General features: G+C 42.0%; 1 protein-coding gene across 1 annotated transcript; it reads right to left on the bottom strand.

Annotated features, from left to right (window-relative positions):
* Window positions 1-386: 386 nt before the first annotated feature.
* LOC104269878 (poly [ADP-ribose] polymerase 14-like) lies at window positions 387-20826 on the bottom strand (the record flags this gene model as incomplete). Its single annotated transcript, XM_009870752.1, has 17 exons — window positions 387-676; window positions 2289-2463; window positions 3642-3787; window positions 4312-4920; window positions 5009-5215; window positions 6502-6669; window positions 7934-7996; window positions 8679-8828; window positions 9909-9972; window positions 10417-10638; window positions 10850-11086; window positions 12200-12273; window positions 12313-14496; window positions 16568-16804; window positions 17415-17675; window positions 20532-20565; window positions 20656-20826. Coding segments are annotated over 17 exons (5292 nt in total), but the record flags the coding sequence as incomplete, so codon positions are not given.
* Window positions 20827-21916: the final 1090 nt, after the last annotated feature.

Genomic DNA, 21916 nt, shown 5'->3' with positions numbered 1-21916 from the left:
TTCTGCCTAGGACAAACCTAGGACAAACCCCACCTCTCACTTCAGGCCCCAGGTGAGGCAGAGCAGCTCCCTCTCCCACCAGTCCCCTCTGCCTCACGTAGGAAGAGGCTGGGGTTGTTCTCGTTGAGTTCTTGCCTACACCTCCACGTAACTGAATTATAAACACATGTGTTGAAAGAACATGCTCTAAAGATATTTGCTTGTCCTGGCCTTGGTGTGCTGATAATTTGAAGGCTTATTTAAAACACACAGACAGATAATTTAAAACACACAGACAGATAAATAACCGCTAAGTTTAAGAAAACTAAACGTGAACAAGAATCAAGAATGGCCCTTAATTCCCACCTATAACAGGCACTAAAGTTTTCCAGACTATTAAGAATACCCTATTTTCTGAAAGTAATAAGGAATTCAGGATATGCCTGAATGTCATTAAATATGACAAACATTGCTGGATTATTCACATCATCGACCACGCTGTCATACAGGTCAGTGGGATCTGCTGGGTTTTTCGGTGGTGGAGTGACTAGTCCTCTTTTCCCAGCACAGTACTGCCCAGTGAGGACCTTAGCCAAGTACATGTATCTTTTGCCATTCTGATCTGGTTTGGAATAAGTATCTTGAGAAGAATAACTTGCATTAACAGCAAAATAGGTTCCATTTCCAATGGAAGCAGCTGTTTGGAAAGACAACATTTTAAAATGTGGTTAATGTTCTTAATGCCATAACAATCTCTAAAGCTTCCCCCCCCACTGCTTTTTTTTCCCCCTCTGCAGAAGGTATAACTTTGGTTAGACTTTAAACAGCAAATTCTAGTAATAATCCTTTCTATCAGAATCAGGTATGAATCCACTGAGATGTCAGGTAAGTATCAACACCCGGGTTTTGACTGCTCTTTCCTTCAGGGAAGACAGTTCCTTTCTTGGTGTTTAGCCTGCAATCCACCAAATTGCAAACCTGCAGAGCCTTTTCAACTTAAAATGACTATACAATTGTAATTACAGTTTTCTAGTTATGCTTCACAACAGCTTAGAGGAATCACGTTTCTTTGGGACAGATTCCTTTTTACTGACACTGGTAGGAAGCTGTTGAAGCCAGAAAGGTCCTTCCTATCTGGCTGCTCTGATCTTTGAATACTTTTGCACGGCTACGCATCCTGACAGAAGGAAAGGTCATCCTTCCTATCATAAATCGTGGCTAAGATAGAAAGCTGGATGTCAATACTCGCAGGCAGAGAGGACAAGGGGATCTAGAGCTCTTGCTTTCCCAGTAAATCCAACCTTCTGGCACAACCAAAGAGCAGGAAAGTGAAACTACGTCACCTCTGGTCATGTTTTAAAAAGAAATGGTGACTGCCATTTCTATCTGTGCACAGCCTGACATATTTTGTGTATGTTGGGCTTCATCTTCTCAAGAAAATATCACTGTAAGTACCTTGAGAGGATCCAGAAACTTCTACTTTTGGATCCACACCACAGTGACATGTCAACTAGATCCAAGTTAAGCTGTCCAGCTCTCTCAAGATCAAGCTAGGCCTTGGCATGTACAATTGTGTCTTAAGGAAGAAAACATTAAGAACAGGAAGTAAAGACTTTTGAAGTAAGGTTGCAGGACCTCTGAGAACAATGGGCACCTCAATTCAGCCTAAGTTCTACTTCTATGGATCCTGTCCTTCATCTTTGAATACTACCAAATAAACACAACATGACTGTACTAGAGGAACTGGGCAAAACAATCTTTGAACTAACACAGTCTTTCTGCTCGAAGTTGTCCCTAACAACTATTAAAGGGGAAGGATTAATGCATGAATTCCAACTGATTTCATGTGCATAAACACTGTAGAGGAGTGGGATCTTCTGACTGTTTGTGCTGTACTTATCTTTGGAGGCAACAGGGGAAGTTGCACCTCTGCTTCAGTACCTGCTTTTGTCTAAGGGAGGAGATGCCAACCACTAGCTGCTGGGATCTCAGCTGAGGATACTGAACCGCAGCCTTTTCTCCCTTCTGTAGGCAGATTATACAAAACATTTCTCAAAAGCTGCCTAGGCTTTATTTCAGAGTGGGTGAACTTTTTCTGATACCCTCTAGATGGTGGCCTTCATCAAACAAGGGATAAACTGAGCAGCTTAACTCCTCTGTCCCTATAGATTATGCTCCGAAGTTGTTTATTATTTTGTTCTCCAACTTTATTCAGTCTTCAGGTTGTGCTGACAGCACTATACCATTGACATTCCCCCCTGTTAACTCATACATATCTAGGAAAACAACTGCTTTAGACAGTAACTCACCGTGTGTCCCAGCATATCCACGATTAAATCCATTGTAGTTGATGGCACTCAAGGAGGATGGAGCTGTCCCATGAAATAGCGACCTCTCATTTTTTTTGTTTTTGTTCTTTGTAGAGAGAGAAGCTTTTTTTATTTGGTATGTCTGCCAGAGGAAGGGATTTTGTATTCTTTCAATCTGCAAAGTTACAAAATAGAACTACACTTATACTGGTAGGGAGCAATACTTACCATGGCACAAAAGCATTAAAACTAAATGAAACTGAACGAATTACAAAAATTTTCACTATGCCCTGTTAGTGTGTAGTTTCGGTTGGGGAACTGAATATGTGAACCTCCTGGAAAAGCAGAAACTAATGTAGCTTTTAAGAGGTTTTCAAGCTTGGCAATTTTTGGCATACATTTGTCTTGCCTAGGATTCCGAGTACCCAGGCAATCACGGCAGCTGTGCACTGTCATTTTTCAAAGCAGGCTCTTGTACCACTGCTAGAGGCAATGCTGTAAGAAGCCTTTTGTACATCATCTTCACCAGTGATTTTCTTGCTACAATGTAGTGATAGTATTATGTTGAATTTAAGTTTCTCTTCTAGATCTTAGCTTGGAAGTCAAAATCACTTCCTTCACGGTGTAGCTTAGCAACTTGTATGAAACTCCTGTATAAAAATAAATTGTTGGGAGGATAGATATTGCTGGCTCTCTATACCAACAATGTGAATATAGCTCAGGGGGAAACCGTATATCTGCATCAAAGTATGATCTTAAAAGCACTGCTGTAACAGCTTTCCATTCTCAATAAGAAAAGACTTCATTTCATTACCCGATCTTTTCTATTGTGCACTAATATTTTGTTCTATTTGTGTTTTAGTGTTTGTCGAATCTCATGATGGAAGAAAATTTTTCAAACACATTCTCACTCTTAATTTCATTGTATTTTCTCCTATTTATCGCTCCTCCTGTTTCTGATTGATTCCATCTTCTTCCTGGCACTTAAATCTCTGTGCGCTTTTCAATAAGCAGGATCAAGTCTGGACACTTCGGTTAAAACCAGTGGTCTAGGGACTAACAGGGAAGAAGTAGTAAAACAGTATAAAGCTTTATAGCCAGTCTGCAAGGACTTTATATCGACCTTTGTATTCTGAATGCATTTGTTCATGCTTCCATTTCAATACAGAATTAATAATAATTAATAATAAATGGCAGGGCAACTCTTAGTAAACTTAATTTGATTTCTATCTGCCTGGTAAGACTGACACATAAAAGGTGTATTAGGTTGCAGACAGCTTACAAACAAATATTTGGAAAGTATATTAATGTTTTCAGCCCAGTAATTCACTTCCCCCGCGCCCAGGATTTCACCTGCTCTATGACAAAGCTGGGACAGGTGTTCTTAAATTTCTTCTCAACTTTCAGATATTCCGGATGTGACGGCTTGAGGTTCACCCGTCTGACCAGTTCCCTCTGCATGTCATCCCACTGCGGAGGGAGCTCTACTGACTGCTTATCTGCAAAACAGAGATTGCATTGTCACCGATCTCCATTTTGGGGACACATCTTACAAACCAACTGCATGTAGAGAGCTGAGAGAACAGACCCTTACACAATACTTTATTCCAAGAACACTCTCTCTTCAATACATCACCGGCTCCGTAACGCACTGTTAAGATTTTACATTTTCTCTAGTCTAACTTCACATACCAGTATCTAACTAAAACAAGCTTGAAAACCACATCAGAATTTTCCACATTCTTCATAGATCACTTCCTTTGTCAGACCTAAGCAGGAACTCTACGCTCACTAGTCACATATGTTTGAATAATATTAGTGTTTAAAACAGATGTTCTCATTTCAGTCACACCTGCCACTAATTTCAAAACTAAAACTGCTGGCTATGGCATGCCTGGGGAGGGGGGGAAATAAATAATATGGAATAGCTTAGTTCCTTGGAGTACCTGAGTTTGCACTTACCAGAATTATCATTGAATAATCACTATTAAAGATTTTTTTACTAACAAAGCTGTTAATTTACCTTCATTCTTTGGCACACGCTGAATGCTTATAGTTTTTCCTTGGTCATCACTAGCCTGTAGAGTATTCAGATCCACCTTGTAGTTCTTCTTGTTAATTTTAACAGTAAGGTGGGTTTTTTTAGCTCTTCTGGCATTCTCCAGCTGCACATTTGTCAGTTTATCAAAAGCAACAAAGTTGTCATTGCTTCCTGGATACCTCCATTCTACCAGGTTATAAACAAGCTCTGCCTTGGATAGTTCTTCTGCAGAATCCTTCATTTTCCGGATCATTTCTTGAACTTTCATCATAACAACGTAGACATCCCTGCTAAGCCCAGAAATTGTAATGCAAGGACCAGAAAGTTTCTCTTCGAGCCAAATGGTAACATGCTTTTTTTCCTGGAGATCTTTCAAAATTGCCATTTGACTCTCACCAAAACTTCCAATTAGCTCGTCTGAAATACTCTGTTCAAACTGTTCCTTTAAAATTAACTTATTTAGCCAGGACTCAGCTGCATCCACACATTCCTGACTTTCTCCACAAATCTGAAATATGGCCAAGTTAACTTTCTCCTCCAAAGTCACAGGCTTTTTCTTCTCAGTGGGTTGTTTTTTGCCCCACAAAAATGCTGTGAAGAAATACATGTTAATTATTAGTTTTAAATAAAAGACCTTTAGTTTTATGTGCCCATGCACATGGAAAAGCCACCTACTTACATTTAAACAGAGAAAACCATGACTGTGTTGTGGATGAACCCAATTCTTCTCTTTTTTTCATGCTTTCATGAAAGTCTTTGAGCATATTTCTCTGGAAGATGATGATTTTAATTCTTTTCAAATGCTGCACTGATCTTTGGCTTGCAAATTCCATTATAGCATCCAACATGTCATCAGCAATCTTTGCTGGACTCTGTTTTGCTTGACCTAAACAAAAATAAAAGGCACGCATAGGCAAACAGTACTTAAATCAAGGCAGAACCAAGAAAAGAGAGATCACATCCTCAGCTCACCCAGATCGGTCTCCTCTGCTCCCCCAGCACGCTTTTTGGCCAAAGCCCTGAGCTTAACCTCAGCTTTACACCTAAGCCTGTGAGCTCCAGGAGCTGACACCCTACACAAACCTGAGAAGCCCTTCCGGGATTCAACCCCCATTTACTTTGAGGCTCCAACAAGCACTTCAGCCTTAGTATCCCACTGATATTTTAAACCCACATGTTGCTAATTCTTTCCCTGTCTTTAACTGGGTACCAAAGTAAAACCAAATTGAAATCGGCGGAGCATTCTGGCATGAGTCTGAAGCGTCTTTCACCATACAAACAGGAACACTAAGCTCAAAACAACTGCTCTCACTCCCTTATAACAAGCCTGAAGCGTAACCTAAAGCTTATCCTGAAACATCGGTGCGTGCCTCTGCCTATTTCAGCCACGGCATCCCTGGGACAGCCATGGGGACACCAGCGCACAGGTGATGTTGGCAGTCCAGGGGACCTGCCATATCCATCACTGGGGAGTTCAAACACTGACCCACGCACCAGCTCCCACCCTAACCAAGCACCAGCTCACAACTTCTTTTTTTCAGTTGAGGAAAGCCTTGGTCTGAGAAGGGCACCCTGATCTCCTCACGCCTCGTTTCCCAAGCTAATCAGAAGCTTAAGCCAGATGAGCTAGCCTGCCTCTAGCCCTCCTCCTGCTGGAGCAGGTAGGCTCAAACAAGACCTATAAAAGCCATAAACTACAGGAATTCTGTACCCAGCCCACAATTTCCAGAGTCAGGCAGGCAAGGTTTTGATCTCAGGACAACTCTAGCCTCCTTCACATACAAGCCCCAACTCCAGTCCTCCTGTGGCTGAAATCTCAAAGCAAGGTCTATGGGAAGTTTGAGGAAAGGTGCAGGGTGGCCAGCCGATACACACAGTCTGTTTTGGGGCAGAACGTCTTTTATAGAATCATAGAGTCATTTAGCTTGGAATATCTTCCCTTCAGGTGTTCTTGCTCAATCAGTCTAGACTGTAATATCTATACTTCTAAAAAAGCAGCATTTTAGAAGTGTGCAGGTGGTGTCTGAAGCGACTACAATGAAATTTCCCAACTCACAGTTCACGGATTTCTTGTACAAGTCTACTGTTACTCATATCAGAGGTATTAACTTTGTCCTGGTTTCTGAACTACCCCCACCAGAGCCCTCATCTCTTTCCCAGGAAAATGCAAACCTGTTCCAATTGCTGGGAAGGCAACAGACTTGTACTTCTTTAGCTCACACTCGTTAAGCACTTTGGAAACCTGACTCTTCACACTGTCACTGTGAATCAAGTGGATGATTTTACTGCACAACAGTCTCCCACCTCGTGTAGTAATAAAGCCATTTTGAGACAGCTCAGCTGGAAGAGAGAAGATAAAGAAGGAGACATAACATTTTCAAAGCGGCTATCTCTTCTGATAAGACAGCTGGTTATATTGATGCTAGAAGTGGAAAAAGTGGAAAGAAATCAACTGTGAGTTATATTATCCTGGGTTTAGTTGATTCCGGTCCTCTCTGCAAATATTCTGATAGCAGAATTTCTTTGCAAAAGTAATTCTTACAAGTAACTGTGTGTTTTCCAATTTCCCCAAATCTCTGCTAAAAGGTATTTTCCTATTAAGTACAGCTTAAGAAGTTACGTTGAATTTAAATACAGCTCACTTACAATTAAAAGCATGCCAACAGAATGTGCACAATTCATTTATATGAGAAATCCTTTCTTATGCAACTTATTCCTTGAATAATGAAGCTCTTATTCTGCAGAAGAGCTGAATGGTTAAAATAATACCATTAAGGTAATGACCAAATGATCTAAGACCTTGGTGTGGAATCTGTAAAAAGACAGAGTTACACACCACTTCACTGGTCACACAGGTAACGACTGTAAGATGCTCGGCATGCACTGAGATCAGGCTCATGAAGGGGGAGAGTTTGCAGAGCCAGAAGGTTTGGAAAAAAATCTAGGAAACTTCATCTTGAAAGTTAACTTCTGGACTTGGAGCAGAAATATTTTGTTTATGCAACCAGAACGTGTTCCTTCCTGTCCTCGTAGAGGCAAACCACAGCGAGCTGGGATTTTACTGCTCCACTGGTCTGGCAGAACATAGACTACAGAAAAACTCATGATGAGGGTGATAAGCATGGTCACATTATTTCAATAAAAAATAATCATTTGTGAAGAGAAGTCCAGATTTGCTATTAACTTCGAAAAGCTAGTCCTGAATGTGCTTACACCAAAAGAATCTTCCACCACCTTGTTCAGTTTCAAAATTTCATCTCTTTTGTAGCTGACAATAGATGAAGTCAAAAATTATGCTCATGTCAATGGGACTGTTTCTGTTCTTAAGTCACAAACATGCTTGAGTAATTTCAGGGATAAAGAACTTAAATTACATTAATCTCCCAGCACCTACTAACATCAGAAAACTGTACCCATCTTCCATTCAGCTGTGAAAAGAAAAATTGTCAAAGTTGTTGTCAAAACAACAACAGGACTTTTAAAAATTCCTAAAAGTGAAAGCTATTTTTTCACATCAAATAATTTTACTAAGGTAGAGAACTGTAATACAACTTTAAGTTTTCAGAGAGAACAACAACAAAATTAATCAAACAAAATAACATACCATACTGAGCACATTCTTCTTCTACCTCCCAACCAGCAGCATCTATAATTGCTTTGGAGACTCCTTAAATGACACAAGAAAAGCATATACACTCATTAAGTCAACTTAGTTATTTCTACTCAAAACTCTACTGAACTTCTATACTCTACAAACACCCCAAATTCTCATGTGGCAAGATCCCACAAAGTACAAACCCATGCCAGTTGCCCTAAGGACCCTCCGTGACGCACTGCACCAGCTGCAAAGAGAATGCTGCCTTCATCATTGATTAAAAATCATTAAGCATAACTCCTATTTCATCGTTTCACCAGCCAATAGCATGCCCCTCATTAAACTCTCCAATTGCTTTGAATTACATTGATGTCTTTCGTGCTTGCAAATCACCAAAGAATCCTCTGCTTCTTTACAGATCGTTTTACTGAATCAGGGCTTTGGCTTACAATGAAACATATTGGGACAAAAGCACTTTTTGAGAATTATATTGGATCTAAAAATTCCTTTTCATTCAAGCATTTTTGTTTTTAAACAATAAAAATCCAGTCAGATGCCTTCTGATTCAATAGTCTGGAAACTAAATGGAATATTTAGGACATGCAAAGAAACTGTTCAGGATCTATTTCCTGACTACTCATAACTTTCATCTGAAAAACTCTTCATAAAAGTTTCACAGACAACTCCTTCCCCTATCTCACTCTAAAAACTAGCTCAAATTTATCACTGAAGAACCATATATCCAATATAATACCTGATGTGGCTTCAAATATTGGATTTGATACGTTTACAATAACCTCTGTATCTTCCTTGGTAATATCTCCCCTAGTCACTTGGAGTGTAATGGAACCAATCTGCATTTCACGAACTCCCAATGCTTCCGTTGTAAGAGGGCTAATGAAACCTGCAAGGGAAAGAAAAATAGCTTAAAACACTAGTCTGGGAAATTATTCTCTTCTAGTGATGGAAACTTCAACTTATCCTTTTAAGGAATGTGCTTTAGCAACTATCAAGCTGATAGATCTAGAGAGTCTCCACCTTTCTCTTTACTTTATTCTGAAAGCAGGAAAGAGCAGCAAATTTCCCATGTAAATACCATGAAAGCGAAACCATTTCTATTCCTGTAAATTCATGCAATGTAAATTCAGAAAGGACTCCTGGGGTTATCTGATCTGACAGCTCTGTAACACAGTTTCCTTAAATAACTCGTACAAGTGGATTATTACCTTAAGCACTGCCAGTAATGGAGATCCCATCACTCCACTTCTTAAAGTTACTTAATCTTTACCCTCACAAGTATGAAACTGTTCCTTACTTCTAGTCTAAACTCATCTAATTCATATCTTATCTGCACACTCACTGATACTTAGGGTAGTTAAGAAAGAGCTCTATAATCTTATGAACAAGCCTCTGCTGTTGATGTAGTTCACTCACCTTTTTTTGCTACTGTGTCACACTACTGTCAATCAATAAATGGAAATTTAATTATCCATTCTGTATACCTCTACACAGGAGTTTAAAGGTACAGAAATATATGTTGTTTATGGTTTGTGTGGCAAAGTGACACCAAGTACTTATGCCCTTTTGAGTAGGACAGACTAACAGTTCTACCAGGATATCTTCTTCCATGTGGTTAATTATCCATTCTGTATACCTCTACACAGGAGTTTAAAGGTACAGAAATACATGTTGTTGTGTGGCAAAGTGACACCAAGTACTTATGCCTTTTTGAGTAGGACAAACTAACAGTTCTACCAGGATATGTTCTTCCATGTGATAAGACTGGCCTCACTAAGAGATGCCCTCAACAAAAGAAATTGCTCTTTAAGATATTTACAAATGGAGTTTAAGAATGCTGGTGGATTAGGAGGAAAAAAGTGCTCTATTCTTCATGACATTTTGTCTGTTTTCTAGTATGTATAAAACTACTTTATAGTACATGCGTTCTCCCCTATATCCCACCTTCTGCCCCTACACAACCTACTTGGCCGTGGTCCTTCAGCATTGCAGCTTTCAGCTATCCTCCGTTCTAGTTCAGTGGTAAATGCCTAAGAAGAGAGAAAAGGTACCAAAGATAGTATTTCAGATTTTATATATCAACTATTGCTATAATTAACATTGACAGTCATGCAGCTCTTGCTGAGCCATCTCACTCATTTTACGGTCGTGTTTAGGTGTCATTAGTAACAGCGGAAGCCTCAGTGTGGACAGCGTGACAATAGATGCTGTCTCTGCATTGGCAGAACTGCTCTCTCAAAAGATGAGTGAGAATCTACAGGTGTTCACAGCGCCAGGAGCGAAGCCAATCTTGTCTGCAGCTTGTGCTTGCTGAGAGTTCAGAGACACCGAACAAGACTTTGCGCTGTCACCAGCCCACAGCAGCAAGAAAGAGATGAAGTATTCCCTCAAGGAAGTAACACAACTAAAATATATTGTTAAGGTGTAACTAGAACAGTAAGTAACATAGACTGCTTTGTCCTGAGGAGAAGTACCTGAATGTTATCCCTATCTTTTGGATTCAAGAGAAAATGAACTTCCTGGAGAGTCTTCCGAGTGTAACTACTACTGAACTTGGATACCACATCAAACATCAACTTAGAAACAATGATTTTAGGAAATCCAAATCCCCCAGCTCCTATAGCTGGGAAAGCAATCGATTTCAGTCCAAGTTCTTCACTTTTCTTCAAGCAGGAAATGATTGCATCTTCTAGGATCTGTAAAACACAGCAAAGATTTTTTTTAAAGAAATAGGCACCATTTACTATTACTTCCATAGACATCTCTAAGGTCAGTGCAACAGAAGTAAATGGATTGGAGTCATCCAAACTATTTTAAATCCTGAAACTTTGGGACAGGATTCCCTCCAAAAAATCTAATTTCAAAATCAATTTTCAATTTCTTTTTTTTTAAATAATTAAAGCTTACATTCAGGGCCTGTCCTTTTCCTTTATCCCACGTGGGAAGTATGGCATGAAGCACAACCTTGCAGGCCAGAGCATATCCACCGGTGCAGAGCACACTCCCTTGACGAGCAACCTGTCTCTGTGCTTCCTTGTCAAACTCATCTTGGAGCCCTGCTCCAGCCTTTTCCAGCAAGGCTTTGCAAAGAGCCCCCACGCCAAACTTCAGATCGTCACCGACGCTGTTGACAATAGCATCCACCTGCAACAAAATTACAAGGAAAATATCTAAAGCCAGACTTCCGAGGAAAAATATGCCTCAGGACTAAAAATGCTACCAAAGTGAAGCACAGCATGAAAAACTGAAAGGAGATTGTTGTACTCCCATGAAGCAAACCAGGCAAAGCCCCAAATCTGGTGTTTGCTTTGCTTTCTTTCCACTGGAGACTTTTTAAATTACAAAGTATTTTAAATGTGTATCATATTGAGGTTTTGTGGGGTTTTCTTCACACCTAGTATTGCTGTCTTACAGGAACAGGCTTTTGCCAGCACCAAAATGACAAGTGAAGCAACTAATACTGAAACAACAGGAAAATAATAATAATTTAGGGAGATTTTAAACTCCCAAAGCACAAAAATCAGGGGCTGTTGAAAAAGAAAGATTTATCAAGATACACCAAAGAAAAAAAAAACATAAGGAAAAGAAACTATGTCAGAGGTGTAAACTGAGTCTTGATGGTCTAGATGAGTAGTAGTTGAACTCTTTGTTAGCAACAAAAATGAAAAAAGAAAATCAGGGGAAAAAAAAGTAGAATCAGGTCTAGACTTCGGAAAAAAAAATCTAAGCATACACTCTTCTATGGAGTTGCTTTTCTAGAGCTGCAGTAACTTCTTCATAGACTGTGTCTTTAATGCACCCAAAGAGAAGGGAACTAAAAGAATAAGCTACGTCCTCCCCGTTAACACGACTCGCCAGCAGCCCAGACAGGTGCTGACTTCCTGTGACATCCAACCTAGATAGCTATGGATCACAGAAATCCTTTTAGAAAGTATTTTAATATTTCCCTTTTAGGGGGAAAAAATAAAAAAAGGCAAACTGTTTTACATGTTGACCTTAGATCTGGAGAATGAGTAATATCAGGCTGGGAAGGAAACATCCCAAAATTCACAGCTGCCCATTAGAAAACGGCTGCAGAGTGACAGATCCCAACGTGAAACCCATCAGTTCTGCAAGCTTGCAACCTTGTTCAGCCAGCACATAGCTGCTGTTTCCTTACGTAGCAATTGCCTTGAAAAACAAAACAACCTGCTGTTCTACTTAGATTTAAAAATCTTCATATCAAGTTAGAGAGAAAGTGGAAAACTAAAGACCTACCGTGGCTTCCTGAATGTTTTTCTCTTCTACTCGGACATAAAGTCCTTCATATGTCATAACCATCTGCAGATCATCTGCAGCCATCAGCAGATCTTGGCTTCTCTTTGTACAGCTTTCTCCCAGTTTAGAGTTTTCAGAGTGCGATGTCAGCACTGTTGGGGAGGACGAGTTAGATGCAAACACTTTTTTTACTGTCTCGCTCAGAACTTGAACTTTTTCTTCCACATCATCCACAAGATGAATCTCCTTCAAGCTGCTGTCCCCCATGGATTCTTCCAGGGTCTCTTTGACGGAGGATAGAATTGAATCTCCACATATGTGTAGCGGGAAGCCAAAAATCCCTCCACTTATAGCAGGCAGAGCTATAGAACGATGATTGTATGTTTCGGCCAGCTGTAGACTTTTCTTCACTGTCTTTTTTAACAAGAACACGCATTTCTCTGCTTCATCCTTCCTCCACCTGGGCCCAACAGCATGGATGACGTTCTTGCAGGGAAGGTTCCCAGCGCCCGTGATGACTGCGCACCCAGGCTGCAACCTCCCGTTGGTACTCACCAGCTTGTCACACTCCTGTTGCAGCTCTGGACCAGCTGCTTTCGAAAGCGCCGCAGCAAGGCCACCAACATGTTTTAAATCTTCGTTAGATGCATTTACCACAACATCAACGGGATAAGTGCACAAGTCCCCTTTATAAACCGCTATTACAACTCCACCTGGCAGCATTTGCTCATAGTAGAGCTTTCTTTTCTCACCAACTTTCGCGCCCTTCTGTTGCTGTTGTTGTGGGTGGTGTTCTTCTCCTTCTCCTTCCAGGCTAATCAAACAGCCAAATTTCTGCTTTGCCTCTAAAACATATGAATCTTTCCTCTCATTGAAGAACTCTTTGGCTCCCGGTTTATCAATCTGCACAGTTTTCCAGTAAAGGGATGAGAGAATTTTTTCAAGCATCGTGACTGCTTTTTGCAGTTCTGCTCTTGGTCCACTCAGGAAAATACCTGGTGTCTTGGTGTCAAAACTTACTGTCACACCTTTCTTGCTCAATTCAAGATAAACACTGGATTTTTCCTTATCTACAAACTGCACTACCACCACTGCCTTAGCCGGGATTACTTTTTCCACATGTGTGTTTCTATCTATAAAATCATTCAGTTTCTCATAAAATTCTGTTACAGCCTTGGAAAAGCCAGTAATAATCACTTTACTGTCTTTTCCAACGAGTTCGTCAATGACTACAGTTTCCTGGGAAGAATTGTATTTCTTACACAAGGAGTCAAGAAGACTCCTCCACTGCTTCTTTCTCACAACGTCTACACCCTCCACGTTGATGCACTTATATTCCAAGGCTGTCTTTATTTGAACTTCTGCTTCAGAAAGATCTTTGGGAGCATCTCCAAATAGCAACACAGTGCCATCCTCAAGCTCATAAAAAGCATTAATTTTTTTCTCAGTGAATAATGTGTGTGACATTGTTCTACTATCTACACGCTGCAGATAGTCAAAAACACGGGGATGAATGGTAACTGATACACACGGCATATTCAACACTTTTTCCAGTAAGTCAGCTTTGACTTTGTATACTTCTGCAGGCAATCCACACAACTGAACAGTTTTTTTTATGTCATCATAAAAGATCTTTAAGCATGGATATTCTTTGTGGACATTTTCTTCTAGCCCAGCATTGTGCAGAACAGTGTACTTCCCCGGGGTCACTGACACAGAAATTTCTATGCTTTGTTTTTCCCTCTCGCTTTGCTCCACATATTCCCTCACTTCTTTCTCGGCACTGTCCACCGCTGCTCTGTTGCCTGCAATCACCACCATCTCCTCAGAAACATCAATTATGATCAAAGCAGCATCTTTGGCCAATCTGTTTTTCAGTATTTCCCAATCCACTGAATTTACTTTGCATTTTACAGCTACGTAACGTGCCATGATACGCGAGAACTCGGTAGAAACAACTTGCTTCCACGTCTTGATCAACTTAACCATTGACTTTTTCTGCTTGGAGAGAGATGGTAATGGGCACAGCACAATTTCTGGCTGTGCACAGTCTTTCTGGGGCCATGTCAGCTCACAGTGGCAAATTGCCATTTCCTCGTTTATGTCTTGGATCAGTTTGGTCTGCCTTTGCAAAAACTGCCAGACAAACAGGTCTAGTGGCACCCTGATGGGGTCCAGCATCTTGATAGTTGGTCGTTCTTTTCCATAGAGGGCTGTTCTCAGGGAGTGGTAATAGGGATGCACAGAAATCCGTGTCTGCTCCAGTAAATGCTGCTTTTCCAAGACAGTGTTTAGGTCTAAAAGGTAGCACACACAAACATCATTTCAAATCAAGCAAATTACTCTGTTCTTAGAACTATTACATTAAATAAAATACCTTTTTTTAAATTTGAAAGAGATATTTTTATGGCTTTCTGATTTCCAAACCACTCTGCCAGGGACAAGATAAACATCCTATATCTGTACAGCTATGCCTTGCTCTCATTTCCTAAAGAAACTGCACCACAGAGCAGGGCCATGTCAAAGTTACTACTATGAAAAGCTCCTTACTCTCAACTTGAAAAGACCTCTTTGTGTCAATGCAATTTTACTTCCTTTTTTTTTTTTGCCATTTCAGTTGAAATGGACGATGGAAAGGAATTATACACATTACAACAATCCACATATTAACTTAATGTACAAAATATTCTTAAGCAAATTCTGAGACAGAAGAAAAACAATCAGGTAGCAGGTATCTGTAATTAAAAGTAAAGGAATTCACTAACCCAGGAGTCTTCTAACACAGAGGTATTTACCAGAGGTTGTGCTGACACAAAAATGGGACAGTGCTTCAACACAGGGAAGAGTAACCACATTGCTCTTTAGCTCTATTCTTCCCTGATAATGAACATACTTGACTTCAGTTTCTGAAAGCTAACTGTGAAAGCTGACATCCTCAACAAATTCTGCTTCCACTCTGTTGAGGTTTAACCCCAGCCAGCAACTAAGCACCACACAGCTGCTCGCTCACTCCTCCAGTGGGATGGGGAGGAAAGACAGGAGAGGCAAAAAAAAAAAAAGAAGTTAAGAGATAGGAACAGTTTAATAATTTAACTAAAATACTAAATAATACTACTAATAAAATATTATAACAAAAATAATTGTAATGAAAAGGAATATAACAAAAAGATAGCTGAATAAAACCCAAGGAAGGACAAGTGATGCAAAATGCAATTGCTCACCACTCGCTGTGAGTTGCCCCCTGCCCCTGCCAACTCCCCCCAGTTTGTGTACTGAGCATGATGTTCCATGGTATGGAATATCCCTTCACCTGGGTCAGGTCGGGTGTCCTGGCCATGCTCCCCCCTAGCTGGTGAGGCCACGTCTGGAATATTGTGTCCAGTTCTGGGCCCCTCAGCTCAAGAGAGACAGGGAACTGCTGGAGAGAGGTCAACACAGAGCCACGAAGGTGATGAAGGGAGTGGAACATCTCCCTTATGAGGAAAGGCTGAAGGAGCTGGGTCTCTTTAGCTTAGAGGAGACTGAGGGGTGACCTCTTTAATGTTTATAAATATGTAAAGGGTGTCGGGAGGATGGAGCCAGGCTCTTCTCAGTGATGCCCAGTGACAGGACAATGGGCAACAAGTGCAAGCTGGAGCACAGGAGGTTCCACCAAAACATGAGGAAAAACTTTTTCACTGTGAGGGTGACAGAGCCCTGGCACAGGCTGCCCAGGGAGGGTGTGGAGTCTCCTTCTCTGGAGACTTTCAAAACCTGCCTGGATGCGTTCCTGTGTGACCTGCTCTAGGTGATCCTGCTTTGGCAGGGAGGTTGGACTAGATGATCTTTCAAGGTCTCTTCCAACCCCTGACACTCTGTGATTCTGTGATTCTTGTGCACCTGCTCACTGGCAGAGCACGGGAAATGGAAAAGTCTTTGATTTCCCAGAAACAACTCAAGCCATCACTGTATTATCAGCATTCCTCTCAGGCTAAATCCCATACTGAATCCAAAACATGGAACTATTCTAGCTACAAAGAAGAAAACTAGCTCTAGCCCAGGTGAAACCAGGACACTCTCTCTGCAAGTACATCTCATTTTGTACTGCAGACAAAATCCTCTGTAAATGAGGGGAAAAAATATTAGTGGGACAACTCATACACAAAGCAGGTCTTAAAATGAACCTTTAGTAACATAAAAGGCCAGGAAGATTCTGAAACCTTAGACACACAGCAGTATTGCTAAATCCAGAGCATTTCCCAGGAACAGGACAGTGCACGTTGGCTTTAGCGACAGCAAGCCAGGCTTCCCCTAATGCCCAAACTCACAGTAGTTTTCTTCCAGGACCTCTGCCTGGGAGCACTTTGGACAGGAGAAGGACAGCGTTACCTTTGTGATCACAGAAAGTAATGATGGCCGAGTTCTCCTCCGGGAAGAGCTGGACATCAGACACGGGCCCCCCTCCGTTCCGCACACTCTCAAAGTAAACTGCAAGGTACCCCCTGGAAATGCCAGCCGGGATGTTTTCAGCCTTAATGCTCCGGGTCAATTCCAGAAGCCTGGCAGTCATTTTGAATTCTTTAACTCTCTTGTTTTGTGAACACTTTTTGACAAATTCCTCAGTATCTGTAAAGAAAAGAGCAGTATGAACTGACCCTGTTTCCCTGGGTCATTATCAGCCTGGGCTATCACGTTTGGCAGAGAAATGAGCTGAGGCTACTATTCTGTGTTTGGAGCAAAACTGTCTTTTGGTGCCAAATAATTGTGTGTTGTAATAAAAAGAGGGGAAATGCACACAGCCATGTTACTTTCGGCTATTTCCTACCACTGTGTCTCCCTGTTCCTTTGAATTCATCTCTTGCATAAACTAAGCAGTTCTCACTGTTCCACTGTCTTCTCACACAGAGACTTCACGTTCTTCAATAATTTACAGAACTCAGTTCCATACTCAGTCTGCTTTCAATTCTTCTCCATCTAATGCAAAATAATAGAGACAACAAAACAGTCTCATCCAATTTCAGTTAATGAAGGCTCTACAATTTTTTTTTTGGTGCAACATTTAGATCACAGGCATTTTCAAAGAGCTGTAGATGAGACTAATATCTTTCCTGAGAGGCTATTGTCCAGTTACTTTTTTAAAAACAGTCTGAATCTATAACAAAAGAGGAATCAAGCTCTGAAAGCAATTACTTGTACATATCCATGGAAATGGATGATGGTATTCACCCCGTCTTACCAATACTGTTTGCAAAGGTAGCTACCGCCACATTTATTTCAGGTATCATTTCCACAGTGAAGCCATCATCTGCTGTCAGGCCGCTAATGTTCTCCAACAGTATATGTAAGCATTTTTGGCTGCAGCCTTGTATGTTTTCAAACACCACCGATGGTGGGGTCTCTGCAGACTTTTCTGCGATGTTCTTCACAGAGTGAGCTTCCTCCTGCAGTTCACTCTTTGAAACAAAGCTCTCTGCTTTCTGCAAGGCTCCTGCATCATGGTCAACAGAAAAAGAAATAAGCCACAAGACATACTGAGTAGACATTATACAGAATAAACAGATTTTGCTTAACCTTTCTATCCTTTCCCAAGAAAAGAGATCACCTCACCAATCAAGCTATCCCAGGATGTTTTGGGATTCAAACTAGCCCAGATGCAATATCTTGCAGGCAGCTTCTTTGGTGGCACAAAAACAGCCATAAGTAAAGACATCCAAGGTCACTGGTATGTCTCCAAGTCAGAGATATAAAAAAATTAAAATCCTTTGAGATAATTGGCCATGGCTGCTCAGACGTTGTAAAGGTTGTGAGCGTCCTGGTTTGAGCTAAACAGAGCCAGTTCTGTTCAATTATTTTATTTTTCAGCTCAGACTGTTCCAAGAGGCTGCATTTTCTGAAGTTAACAGCGTGTTTTTCAGCCAGCACCTGCTACTAGAAGTGATAACACCTGATGACTACGGTTATGGCCAGCGACTGCCAACTCCATTCTCAGTTGCACTGGAGCTGGTAACTGGATTCAGGAACTCATGGATGAAGATCAGGGGCAAAAGAACAGAGAGACTCCTCTTTGAACAGAGCTTAACCCCCCTGATCCCCTGGCTTTATACTGAAAATGGCGTACATGGAATGGAATGGAATACTTTTGTTGCTCAGTTCTGGGTGATCTGTCCTGTCTGTTCCTCCCCAGAGGTGTCATCTTTTTACTTCCTTGCGACTCTTTTACTTTCTGGTACCCCCAACATGTTACACAAGGTCCAGTAGTGACCTTGGTTATTATAGGAGTAAGTATCAGCAAGAGCCTTTCTGCATACCATGCCCTGGCAGTAACTGCAAACACCAGGTGTTATCACTTCTAGCAGCAGACACTGTCTGCAAAAACACGCTGCTGACTTCTTCATGAAGTGAAGTCACTTCGAACAGCCTGAGCTGAAAAGTAAAATGACTGAACAGAATTGGTTCTAGTTTAGCTCAAACCAAGACAGTAAGAGACCCTGCAGGCTCTGCATGAGTTTTGTGGGCCAGGTGAAGGCACAAGAAGCCCAAGCACAGCTCAGGTCATCCACAGGCACCACAGGCCACCAGCAGCTCTGTGCAATTTGATGCAAAATCTGATGACCGCCATGCCCTGCATTCAGTGCAGCATGACAGTGCTGAAGGACCCACGTGTACAGGAAGCTGGAAGGGATGCAACAATCTTTTGCAGACACAAAATATAATTAGGGTGCCCGCCGAGCACCTTAGAAGTCATCAGCTGCCAGAGGAAGCCACGTCTCCAGCCTTGCAGACAGATGAGGGTGAAGGCGGGAGAGAATCTCCTTAACACGAGCAGCGTGCTGCTCCATGTGCCTGAGTGAACCAGAAGTGTCACCCAGGTACGTGGTGACACAACCATTCAACAGGTCAGAGAGTGAAGACAGTGGTCAGAGAGTGCCAGAGGGTGGCAGGGGATTGGCACGGGCCAAAGGGCACCCCAGGGTGCCCAAGACAGCCGTACTTGCACAGAAAGGCAGCTCTCCATGAACACAGGAAGGAGCAGAAGCCCCTTGCAGTTCAGTTCACCAGCACATCCCTGCACCATGGTGGGGACAGATGAGCATCAGATGAAACCCCAGCGCTCACCGCCCTCAGCGTAAACCTCCAGGGCCACCACCCCTGGCTGAGGCAGAGGACACAGGCGACTGAGGGCAGAGGAGCTCAGGGAGCAGCTGTACCCCTGAGCAGGGATGTAGTGGGGGAGAGGAGTGAGGTCTCTGCTTTTTCTCAAGAACACCCAAATCCACCCAAGAGGCTGGCTGTGGGGGGGTAGCCCCAAGGAGAGAGGCAGAGACGCGGCGTGGGAAGGCTCGAGCAGGTGGCAGCACAAACAGGCTGGCTCTGCCCACTCACCAGGCTCACAAGCTCTTCCAAAGTACAACTGATAATAAACCCCTAACATTTACAGAAGACAGCTGCCTTCAAAGGCCTACCAGCATGAGCCCAACAAGAGGAAAACAAAAGAAATCACTGCAGAAGCAGTAGCTCTACAGATGCCAGTTACCTCTGACAGGAACTATCTGCTCCGCTATGTCCAGCGAGGAGAGTACAAAGCAAACAGAACTGAAAGCAAGGGTGACCCAACAAAGTAATTAAGAGCAGCATCCAGACAGTTTCAAGGTCCTCTCTAATACAACTAAAAAACAGCAGAGGACACCTTTGAGTACCTAATTTTGAAAAGAGGAAAATCACTCAAAATGGCACCAAACAAGACTTCATATGAAAAGGAAAAGCTAAGGGGTCAGTTGCTGAAGAACCTCCTGGTTAACTGGTCTGTCTTGGGGCTGAGTATTTACTCTTCATGGATGCAAGTATACTTGGGTGTGCAGTATTGTTTCCTACGTTGATTTCTGAACCATCAAGCCTAGCAGAATGTTGCTGAAGGGGAACCCAAGCGAAGTCACTGAGGTACTGAGGAGATGCCCCACTTGCCCTTACAGACTCTCCTAACTGTAGGGAGCACAGAGACATCAGGCTGAGGCTTAAGATCTTCAGCCTAGGTGTTTCTGTGCAGATCTTTTGGCAGTGATAGAGGATGAGGGAACTAAATCCCTCTCCAGAGACGGCTCCTCTAATTAACAAGGTTATTTTAGTAGCTAAAATCAGGTGTGTGGTTTAAGTCCAACAAGGTGAACCCCATCCTTGCTGATCAAGTGTACAGCGTCCCTGGCCAGACATCTTTCCCTGCATCACCTGAGTCAGGCTGCCAAATTCAGAAACCTTCAGCACAATTCCCTACAGAACTGGAGATGCATGTGGAAAAAAGCACCAACATTTTTGTTCTACGAAGAATCGGCACACAGACCTATAGATAACACTTTACCTTTTGTTTCAATGCTGCTCATGGCATCCAGAGCCTAAAATAAGATGCAAGCAAAATATCAGTGAATGTTTGACACTCTCATCACTATTTCATAGCTCTGCTTAGGGTTACAGTTTTTATTCACCTTTGCAGGGACTAATTTTTCTTTAAATGCCTCCTCTTCAGCAGCTAGTCCTATTTCAGGCTCTGTGACAATCAAGTTCATTTCTCCCTTTTCTCCCAAATGCAGCTTATGAGGCTGTCTCTCGAGAACTCGTTGCTTCACTAAATAAAACCAAAATACCTCAGTGACAACCTGAATAAAAATACAACTTTAAACTACATAGCACTTCTCCACCATTACATTAGGACGCATATACTGTCCCACAAACTGAAAGAGATTTAAACTCGTAATGCTAACACAGCACACATGAGGCTTTCCTCCCGGAAAGAAACAGCAGAGGATATTTTTTCTGCAAATAAACCCCCACACCAGAGATGCAAAGTTCAGCTCCACCACACGTGTCCTGGGGCTGCAGCATGAGTGTCGTGGTACCACAGTGTTCCTCACCATGAGGGTGGTGAGACCCTGGCACAGGTTGCCCAGAGAGGGGGTGGAAGCCCCATTCCTTGAAATTTTTAAGGCCAGGGTGGATGGGGCTCTGGGCAGCCTGATCTAGTGGGGAATGTCCCTGCTCATGGCAGGGGATTGGGCTAGATGATCTTTAACGTCCTTCCAACCCTGACAATCCACGATTCTAAACCCCTACCTCGCACATCCTCTGCCAGCCAGCACCAAACGATTTGGGGCTGTATGTCCTGAACTTACCAGCTGGGCGAATCAGCAACTGGGCAGCATGATAAAACATTAAAAAAAAAAAAGAAAGTGAATATATATATGTGTGTGTTTATGAGCATACATGCACGTGCATGTATACGTTGAACTCAACGGCAGTAAATGCTTTCCACCTTGCTACAAGCTTATATAAACACACTACGTATGCCATACTCTTAATATATGGAACTACAATATATATTTATATTAACATATATGAAGTTACACTAGCATAAGCTTCACTATTCCCAGCGCAATCTAGAGGATACTACTGTGCATTAAAATTAAGACATACCAGGCAGGATATATTTATTAACTTATAGCCTAGAGTTATTTCAAATGGAACCGAGAGGCTGGTACTCTGCACTGAAATTAAGCCCACCTCTAACCAAACACATATCAGATTTTCTGTATCGTATATCACGAGATGTACATGACTTATTACGTACTACAGACTTGTATGTTACATGCCAGGCAGTACACACTACCCCACACGCAGTAATACGCCGGGATACCTATTGCAACTTGCACAAAGTCACGACTCCCGAGCGATAACTCACGTCTCCGACAC

This window comes from Apaloderma vittatum, unplaced genomic scaffold, assembly GCF_000703405.1.
Source record: "Apaloderma vittatum isolate BGI_N311 unplaced genomic scaffold, ASM70340v1 scaffold2186, whole genome shotgun sequence".
Lineage (NCBI taxonomy): Eukaryota > Metazoa > Chordata > Aves > Trogoniformes > Trogonidae > Apaloderma > Apaloderma vittatum.
The sequence above is the reverse complement of the archived record's forward strand: the minus strand, read 5'-3'. Positions and strand labels throughout refer to the sequence as shown.